The sequence below is a fragment of the Cucurbita maxima genome, unplaced genomic scaffold (assembly GCF_002738345.1).
Source record: "Cucurbita maxima cultivar Rimu unplaced genomic scaffold, Cmax_1.0 Cma_Scf00113, whole genome shotgun sequence".
NCBI classification, from domain to species: Eukaryota; Viridiplantae; Streptophyta; class Magnoliopsida; order Cucurbitales; family Cucurbitaceae; genus Cucurbita; species Cucurbita maxima.
The window spans coordinates 240,417-250,059 of NW_019272129.1; the positions used below are offsets into that span (position 1 = coordinate 240,417).

General features: G+C 36.6%; 2 protein-coding genes across 6 annotated transcripts; one reads left to right on the forward strand and one right to left on the reverse strand.

The window, feature by feature from the left end:
• LOC111473295 (pre-mRNA cleavage factor Im 25 kDa subunit 2-like) lies at positions 1 to 4,547 on the reverse strand. The gene is made up of 7 exons (XM_023118842.1): positions 4,349 to 4,547; positions 3,923 to 3,968; positions 1,925 to 2,018; positions 1,767 to 1,840; positions 1,587 to 1,673; positions 663 to 773; positions 1 to 380 (listed from the first exon to the last, which is right to left on the reverse strand). The coding sequence occupies exons 1-7, from the start codon at positions 4,465 to 4,467 to the stop codon at positions 309 to 311; spliced, it is 603 nt and encodes a 200-aa protein (XP_022974610.1). The 5' UTR covers positions 4,468 to 4,547; the 3' UTR covers positions 1 to 308.
• Positions 4,548 to 5,489: 942 nt separating this feature from the next.
• LOC111473297 lies at positions 5,490 to 9,432 on the forward strand. 5 transcript variants are annotated; one of them, XM_023118846.1, is made up of 6 exons: positions 5,490 to 5,573; positions 7,469 to 7,522; positions 7,619 to 7,820; positions 8,546 to 8,620; positions 8,742 to 8,843; positions 9,235 to 9,428. In XM_023118846.1, the coding sequence occupies exons 2-6, from the start codon at positions 7,469 to 7,471 to the stop codon at positions 9,363 to 9,365; spliced, it is 564 nt and encodes a 187-aa protein (XP_022974614.1). In that variant the 5' UTR covers positions 5,490 to 5,573; the 3' UTR covers positions 9,366 to 9,428. The 5 variants fall into 5 exon arrangements, with proteins under 5 accessions (XP_022974614.1, XP_022974613.1, XP_022974612.1 ...); XM_023118845.1 differs by having other exon boundaries at positions 5,561 to 5,638; positions 8,552 to 8,620; positions 9,235 to 9,432; XM_023118844.1 differs by having other exon boundaries at positions 5,561 to 5,638; positions 9,235 to 9,429.
• Positions 9,433 to 9,643: the final 211 nt, after the last annotated feature.

Below are 9,643 nucleotides of genomic sequence, written 5' to 3' on the forward strand. Positions count from 1 at the left end.
TGTTACAATTGATTCAACATACATTACACCCATCTAAGATTTTCATCAAGTTAAATCGTTACACAAACCGTCAGTCGGTTTTCATTTTTCTGCTATTGTTAGAAGTAATATAAATTTTTTCGGGTTCTGGCTCATAAACACTTCGACGAAAACGTCGAGAACAAAAAGTCTATAATAAGTATGCTATCCTAACTCAAGAAAGGTTTCATGATGTCCCCTTAAGTTCTAACTAAGCTAAGAGGAATATCTCACAGCTGCAAATTTGGAGTCTGTTCATGCCACAAATTTTAAGTTCTTGTCTTGCAAGCTCATGTGGTGATCATGTTGAACTGAAACCTGGAAAGCTGCTGCGGGATCGTCGATATAACAGGTCCGTATCTCTGTGATCAAGTGCGATATCCGAAAACTAGTGTTTAGCTAATAAAATGCATGGTATTTTGAGACAAATGGATTTACATGTACTCTATCAGTATCATCCAGCATCCAGAAAATCTATCTTAATTCATCTATCCCTAGATAACCACCACCACCACATACTAATTGCTTATAATTAAGCAGGTTTTCGATATTGCCCGACATGCCAAAAATCGCTTAAGAATATGCATGACAATAAACTTTTTTTTTCCTACTTATGAGGATCTACAAAGAAAAATGCAACTTACCTGAACATTGTCATAGAGTTCAAACAAAGGAACTGCAAGCAGCTTCAAATTTTTAGGAACTGCGAAGTACTCTCTCTCAGACAAGTGAACAATGAAAAGCTTTTTGCATTCCTGGATCATCAAAAACCCTAATTAGGATTTTTTTTTGGGGAAAAATAAGCTTCCTAAAAATAATTTCAACTCTCTTTATAATGCCAATCAAAGTAAGAAAACAGTGGACCATTGTGAGATCCCATATTGGTTGGAAAGAGGAATGAAACATTCTTTATAAGAGTGTGGAAACCTCTCCATAGGAGACTCGTTATAAATTTGTTAGTGGTGGGCTTGAGCTGTTATAAATGGTATTAAAGCCAAACACTGGGCGGTATGCTAGCAAGGACGCTGAGCCGCGAAGGGGGGTGGACATCGGGCTGTGTGTCAGCGAGGACGCTAGACCCTGAAGGGGGTGGATTGTGAGATCCCACATCAATTTGAGAGATGAACGTTTGTGTGAGCCTCGAAGGGGGTGAATTGTGAAATCGCACATTTAATGGAGAGAGGAACGAGTGCCAGCGAGGACACTGGGCCTCGAAGGGGGGGTGGATTGTGAGATCCCACATTAGTTGGAGAGGGGAACAAAACATTCTTTATAAGAGTGTAGAAACCTCTCCCTAGCAGACACGTTATAAAAACTCGAAAGAAAAAACCCAAAGAGGACAATATTTGCTAACGGTGGGCTTGGGCTGTTACAAGGGCCTTCCCTAGGGTAAAGAGGCTATCCAATCAGCTTGAGTAATAAATAATCTGCATAGTATACACAGGCACATACATACATGCATATAGATAGATAACTGATAGCCTACATTCTTCCCTATCAAAGTCACCACCAAAAAAGTGCTATCAGCACTGCTGGGGGCTGGGGAACATGAGAGAGAGAGATCATACCTTGGGTTTCGTTATATGAGGGGGGCAATAAGGATACATAACAGTTTCAAAGTTTGGTCTCCACCAAATAGCCACACATTCACCAATCTGCAGAAAATGTGCAATGAATAATATAACTTTGGGTAGAAACAAATATAACTTCTGCGAATAGATTTGCACACAGCAAGAGATGACCCAAACCTGCCAATCAGGCTGGAGGGCTGGTGAATTTGCACCCAGTTTGCTCGTCAGTTTCCTCTTTAAACCTTCAATTTCTGTGGATATTAAGATAAAACATGAGAGAGAGATTTTTTACTCAATGGGATGCAGGGGGGCTTCAAATGTATATAAAATCTTACCATTTTCTCCTGGCTTCAACCGGCCACCAGGGAGCTTGCAAAAGGTATTTCCAATTTGCAGAAGTAGAATATGGGGATGCTTATGTTCTTGCACCTGTGGAAGTAAAAAGAAAAAACGAAAAATATAAAATTCCATCACAGTAAAGTACATGGTTCTCTTAAATATTAGTCACTAAAATACACCAACTAAAGAGAAAGTTAATGAATTAAGGAAACATTCAGTGCCAAACTTAAAATGGCAGAAAACTAGAACTCCCTTGTTTAATTCTATCAAAGCTGTTGTTTGAATCATAAGCCGAGAAAAACTATAGAATCTTCAGAAACAAATCTAAGGGGTGCAAGGATCCTGCATTCCAATCAGCTTCCTCTTTGTGTGCCCAAAAAACAATGTTTTTGTAATTTTTTGAACAAGAAACAAAACGTTTCATTGATGTAATGAAAATATACTATTGCTCAAATGATCAAACTCCATAAAGGAGTAAAACAAAAAGCAACGTAAAAAGAACTCAATAAAGTATTTGTTTCAATTCGCACGTTGCTTTTTGTAATTATAGTATGCCTTGTATAATTGAGGTCCTATTCTGTAAACCCCTTTAGCTTCGGGGTTGGACTGCTTATCCACCTGTTTTTGGTCTCCCGTTGGTTTCATGCTCTTTTTCTTATCAAAATTTGAAACATTAGGCTGCCCCTGTATTTCAACATCCAACAGGTTTCTCTAAAAATCAAGCTTCTAGAAACCCTCGCATTTCAACAAATATGTTGATCTTTTTTACCCAAATTCGTGGAAGCAAGTAACCATCCTCCTTTTTGTGGCTAAAGATCTTCCAAGACTTTATAGGATTCCCTTCCTATTTTCAGCACAGTAATTATTAATTTCCTAAATGAACTTGGAGATATACGTCTGAGACTTCCAGCAGTATTATTACCTCTCCTGGTTGCAGTATTATTGCCTCCCTAATTTCCTAAATGGGACCTTAATCAAGACCATTAAGGAGAAAGTCGATTCCTTCACCTCTAGAATAAAGAGCCAAGATCCTCGTTGGTCCTCGAGCTGGCCATCTTAACAAAATGAAATCAGTTATAGTCACCATCTTACTAGTAGAATGCTACTTAGACTATAGGTAGGTTGGGAAGCACAATGCGATAAATCGAAATCCTACTGGCTCTCCCAAGTACATGCAGTTGAACTTTCATCTCATCCACAAATATCGTAAATAAATTGTTATTGTCTGGTAGGAAATTCCTAAAGCATCAACTTCAGTGAACCTGTTTTTACATTTTGGGCACATTCTGTATTTCAAATCCAACTTTCCTTGGCTTAAATCCTAAAATATTTTGAATATTTTGGAGCTTTTTTGCAAAATACATAAATGTCAGTTACAGAGGTACTAAAATATCTACTTCAGCTATGCAACCAAAAACAGATTAATTAATATATTACACATTAAATGTATTCAGTACATACATATAAGAAACAACATGTTTGTTGAGCATCAAAATGTACATGGGCTTCGAAGGATTACGGGAAAAATTTACAGTTGGAAGCAGTCATAGGTGGGGAGACCTCATGTTAAATTTACTAGCTGGAGGAAACCATAGGCGGGTATAATCTAAAAGATGACATGATGGAAGTTCAAATTTAGTCATCTTGTCTTCCAACGCGTGCTGCTCGGGTAAAGATCAGATAGGACAATAAAGGATTCGGCAATGAAACTTTCCTTCTAATAGCCTACATATACTCAAATATTCTAGATGAAGGATGTAGATATGCAAGACGATAAATATTTTTGTACCTTTTAAATATTATAATTCGTTATAAAACATTTCAGTGATTCACAGTTCAATGAATTTCAATATCAACTGAAAAACACAAACCATGGTATCCAACTAGTACACCTATATCTTGATGATCTCTTTAAACTTCAAATTTTTTAGAAAGATAATAATAATAAGGAAATGAGTACATTGAGATGAAAAATGATGAAGATGCGCACTGACCAGAAGAATTGCTTCAACACTCGTCCTCATGCCCTCCTTCATATAGCTGTGAACCAAGAACCAGGACAAGTTACTCATTCCCGTCAAAGCCCCTCCAAAACCAATAAATGGAAGACAAAATTTCCAGGCGATGACGAAACAACGAAACAAATAGCAATAAGAAAGCACTGAGTTTATCAACGAACAAATGGCTTGAATAAAATCAATAACACAATTTCATCCAGAACTTTAGTCCAAGCTCGCGCATTTCTTGAAATTAGAAACACATTAAATGGTTTCTAGTAAAGCTAAACACATAAAATGTAAAATGACCAGGAATCCACACTAAGAAACGGCCATAGTTCCTAACTTTCGAGAAAATACAACTCTAAAACGTTGAAAAAACCATAAAGTTAGGGTTTAAGAAATGGAGTAAATTTGCAGTACTTGACTTTCATGCGAGCAAGACGATCGGCGACGGAGGTGTCCTTCTCGAGCTTCGGCTCTTTAGTACCGAAGGTGTAGCTGGAAAGTGGATAGGTGTTCACCACCGGCGACGTCACCATGGCTGCGTACACTGAGCAGCTGCCGGGAGGCAGTAGAAAAACCTTGGCGACCTGCGATCAGTCCTTGGGAGTTCTGCGGGGTTAATGGTTTAAATGGTCTTTTAACAAATGGAATTTGTCAAAGTAACTCTGGTTTTGAAAAATAGCCCTAATCTAATGTTTGATAAATACCCTTTTTCATTTAGGGTAATTGCCATCATTTACTCGCAAAGTATAATTCGTTCGTTTAAATCTCGTTTAGGTCTCTAAACTTTTGCATTTGTTCTTTCCGTTCGTCTTTCAACCTTCGAGATATTCGTTTTTTGTACCAAAATTTGTTATATTTTGGTTTTGAAACTTTCGACCGAGAGACCGTAAGAACAAATTTAAGGGCTATACGAGTTATTTATATATAAATTTAATTAAAAAATTTGTCGTCCTTATGTCATTTGTTACGAGAATTAGTACGTGCCAAAGAAAAAAAATTACAATACTCGAGATAAAACAACATAAAATAGGAAAAAATTTACTCCACTGATATGATTTGAGTGATCCGACCTAAAAATCTCACCGAGAAATTTGACTATTCCGTCTTAAAAACATAAAATTAATTTTCAATTGGCCCTGATTTGGAAATAAGCAGCTCTCTCGTGTCCCTTTTAATTCCATGATTTTTTTTTTCGACCTTCCAATCGTCAGTGACCCATTATGCAGATGAGAGGACACCTTTCAAGGTTAAAATTTTGTTATTTAACGGCCACATTTGATGGAGAAAAATGTTCGGATAAATATTTTGAAAATTTTAAGACAAAAATCTTTAAAATTCCAAAAAAAATAAAAAATTTAGAAAAAATATTTTAAAAAATTGGGATCAAATTGAAAGAACATTACATTTTTAGGTAGGAATCTCTCTAATTTTGCTTATGATGAGAAAAATAGTGAAGGGCATTTTTGGAAACAAGAAGGCTATTTTGACAAAATTAAGTATTCAGGCTATTTTGACTTGTCTGATTTTAGAAAGCGACATTTAGCCAAAATTAATCATCTTCCATTCAAAGTGAAGGGGTACTGCGCGATTAAATTCTCATTCGCGGCAAATCATTCTTCCCGAAGGCAGGATTTGATCGGTACGCGGTTCATGTTTCATCTTGTTGCTGCACTTCTTGATTTTTATGCGCGCATGTATTTTGGTGTATGGTCTTGATTTTTAAACCATGCGCCGTTAGCTTAGCTTCACAATCTTAATTTTGGTTTGAACATTGATCATGGTGCTGTGTACCTGTGACTTAGGGGTCTGCAACTTCGAAGTTATTTAAAGGCCTTTTCATCTCGTTTAGCTGATTGTTATGTTGGTTGTGATTTCTGGTGTTAAGTCATTTGATGGGTTAATTGCGGTTTGTGTTGTTTGGTGGATTATTTTTCTTGGATTTGTTTACTGGGATTTCAGGCCTGTGCGCTTTGGAGTTTCTACTTCTTTCTTTTTCTGTGTGTTTCTTCTGTGTTTGGTTGGATACTTCTTTTATGTGCATGCAAATCTCTTGTCATACCTTAAGGAGCCACTTGGTGGCGATTTCCAAATGAAATCTGGTTGTAGAAAACTCTATTCTTTAGTTGGGATTGGTAGCACAATTGGATACTTGGAGATGATTGGTTTAATAGACTCTTTCTCAGTAAGCTCTTTCCAAGGGTTTTTCTTATTATGAACATGTTGAGGATTATTGAGAGGAATAGTTTCACATTGACTAATTAAGAGGAAGATCATGAGTTTATAAGTAAGGAACACTATCTCCATTGGAATGAGGCCTTTTGGAGAAACCAAAAGTAAAACTATGAGAGCCTGTCTCAAAGTGGACAATATCATACCATTGTGGAGGGTTGTGGTTCCTAACATGGTGTCGGATTCATGCTCTTAACTTAGTCATGCTAATAGAATTCTCAAAGGTTGAACAAAGAAGATGTGAGCCTTGAATGTGTAGTCAAATGTGACTCATGTGTCGAACAAAGGGTGTATTTTGTTCGAGGGCTCAAGAGAAGGAGTTGAGCATTGATTAAGGGGAAGTTGTTCGAGAGCTCCAGAGAAAGAGGCCTCAGGGGAGGCTTTATGGTGTACTTTGTTCGAGGGGAGGAATGTTGAGGATTATTGAGAGGAATAGTCCCACCTTAGCTAATTAAGAGGAAAATCATGAGTTCATAAGTAAGGAACACTATCTCCATTGGAATGAAACCTTTTGGGGAAACCAGAAGCAAAGCCATAAGAGCTTGTGTTCAAAGTGGACGATATCATACGATATCATACCATTGTGGAAGTTCACGGTTCCTAACAGAACAATCAACGGTTAACTATAGAAAATCGCCGGAATATGGTATTTTAATTTGAGGATAAATCTTTTGAGTTCAAACTCAACAATATGTAAGTATGGGGGTTCGAACTTTTGATTCGTTGATATTTAATGTCTTGATTAGTTGAGTTATGTTCAAGTTGGCACTTGAGGATAAGTCTTCATGAAAGAAAAAACGGACAAGATGCCAGAGACTGTTATTTAAGTCGAGAGAATGACAAAATGGCATGGCTGCTTAAAATGCAAGAATTTTTTTAAAATAAATATTATTATTTTATATAATCTTTTGACAAACCAAACCTATGCAAGCCGCTGTTTAGGCATTGAATACTTGTGAGTTTATACAAGAAATGAACCGGGGGTGGTCCTTATCCAAATTGGTGTCGTATGTGCAAAAGCTACATGGAGGACCTTAAACTCTCTTAGTCTATTTTAAGCAATTTGGAAGGAGTGACTGTGAAGAATCTCCTTGATGTTTAGTATATTGGGACGTGTTAATTATTCTTAAGGCTTCAAGTTGAAATGTCTTTTTAAAGATTTATTACCTGCTTGCTTCTTTAATTTTGTCCCATTAGAGAATGACTTTAGAATCTCCTTTGACTTCTTCAGACTACTTATCTCACGTATCTCACAAGTCTTCACCTAGAAAGAAATTAAGAATCACTTTCATCTTGTGTTACCAGATGCTAATGGAGAGGCAGGGTGAAGATGACGTCCATGACTGCACAATTAAGCTGGTTCTTTCTTATTTCCGTTCTTAATTTCTTATTTAATTTTTGTAAACAAGTCAATGAAAGAATTGTTAGATCTAAGGTATTGGTGTTCAATGACAGAGAGTAAATCCTAAAAAACGGAGAGACAAGGTGTACATTGGTTGTGGAGCTGGATTTGGAGGAGATAGGCCAACTGCAGCTCTTAAATTGCTTCAGAGGGTTAAAGACCTAAACTATCTCGTGCTTGAATGCCTAGCAGAACGCACTCTTGCTGATCGGCATCAAGCTATGTCGTCTGGTGGCGATGGATATGATTCAAGGAGTATGTCGATGGTTAATAATCATTTTTGGCTTACAATTTTTTTCATCATTCCTTTCTCATATTCAAAATTTCTTGAAAGTTCCTAATATTGTTAGGATGGTAGTTTTTTGTTAAGAAGCTGGTAAATGGTTCCTTAGATTCGTTGGTAGTATATTAGTATTACTTAAAATATTGAAGCTCATATCTATCTATTACATTAGCAAACAGTGACTTTTGTAGAAAATTGTTCTCTTTTGCACAACAATATTGTTAGTCCATGCAACGTCCAGATTGCAACCTGACACCTCATTTTGCCCTGGTATCCAGTTCAAAGATTGCTCTGAATCAAAGTATTTTGAAATGATGCAAACGGTGATGGCATTTCATACACTGATTTTAAGACATACTCTCATCTCATTTAATTGCTGGATCTGATGATATAAACCAGTTACCAAGAAGTTAGTTGGTCTTGTATAATACTGGCTGAGTTTTGTTGTTTTTTAAGCTAATTACTCTGAAAATTATCATTAACAGATTCTGCAAACTATAATGGGTCGAGCAAAAGAGAAGTAATAAATTGAAATATACGAGAATTTTACCCATGAGGTTTCTTCATGATCATTTATTGAACTCAATCTCCGTTTACGTTTTCTTAAAATTCTTCTCCATTAGTACCTTTGACGTTAAGTCAGTTTTGCGGGCTGTTCAGTGTTTTGTTCTTGACTACTATTTGAATTACTCTGTAGTTGCAGATTGGATGAAATTGCTTCTTCCTTTGGCTGTGAAAAGAAATATTTGCATAATTACCAACATGGGTGCAAGTAAGATATCAAATTCTGAATAAGTTTCAAATTTTTATTATGCTTAATTTCGAATGGTGGTTTGGTCTGATGGTTGTTGGTTAATTACTTATCTATATCTCTCCATTTCTTTCCTGGGTAGTGGATCCCCCTGGGGCTCAGCAAAATGTTATAGAAATAGCAAGCAGTCTGGGGTTGAGTGTTTCGGTTGCAGTTGCTTACGAGGTTTCAGTAAAAGAATCAGGTAATTGTACTTTACTTTTTTTAGAGGTTTGACTGGATTATCTAATCAGTTAGAACAGTTTCCTTGTCATCCCAAATGTTGGCCAAGTATACAAGTAAGTTAAACAACTTACATGCCAAATTTTGAGCACCTCAGGTCATGATAGAACACTATTATCCTCAACTGAAGTGCATTTTTCTTTAGCTTTATTGTCAGTTCCAAATAATGAAATTCCCCTCCAGCATATTAGCAGCAAAATTAAGTTTTTTTCTTTTTTCCAGTCAATGTTGTATAACATGACTTCACAAATTGTATATGGCAGCCACAAGACACTTTTCTTTTCCTCTTTTTTGTTCCTTAACGGCGTCTTACTTCTAAAGGTGGAGCTGATCGTTGGTTTAATCAATGAAAGGAATTAGCACATATCTGGGAGCAGCTCCTATCGTCAAGTGTCTGGAAAAGTACCATCCAAATGTCATAATTACTTCTCGAGTCGCAGATGCTGCCCTATTTATGGCTCCAATGGTAGGGAGTGGTTTCTGATGGTGTTGGCACAATCTTTTAGCGATTCGTACTGATGTTTCTTTTTTCAATATAACTTTTGTTACCGTTAGAAGTAATATCGNCAACTGAAGTGCATTTTTCTTTAGCTTTATTGTCAGTTCCAAATAATGAAATTCCCCTCCAGCATATAAGCAGCAAAATTAAGTTTTTTTCTTTTTTCCAGTCAATGTTGTATAACATGACTTCACAAATTGTATATGGCAGCCACAAGACACTTTTCTTTTCCTCTTTTTTGTTCCTTAACGGCGTCTTACTTC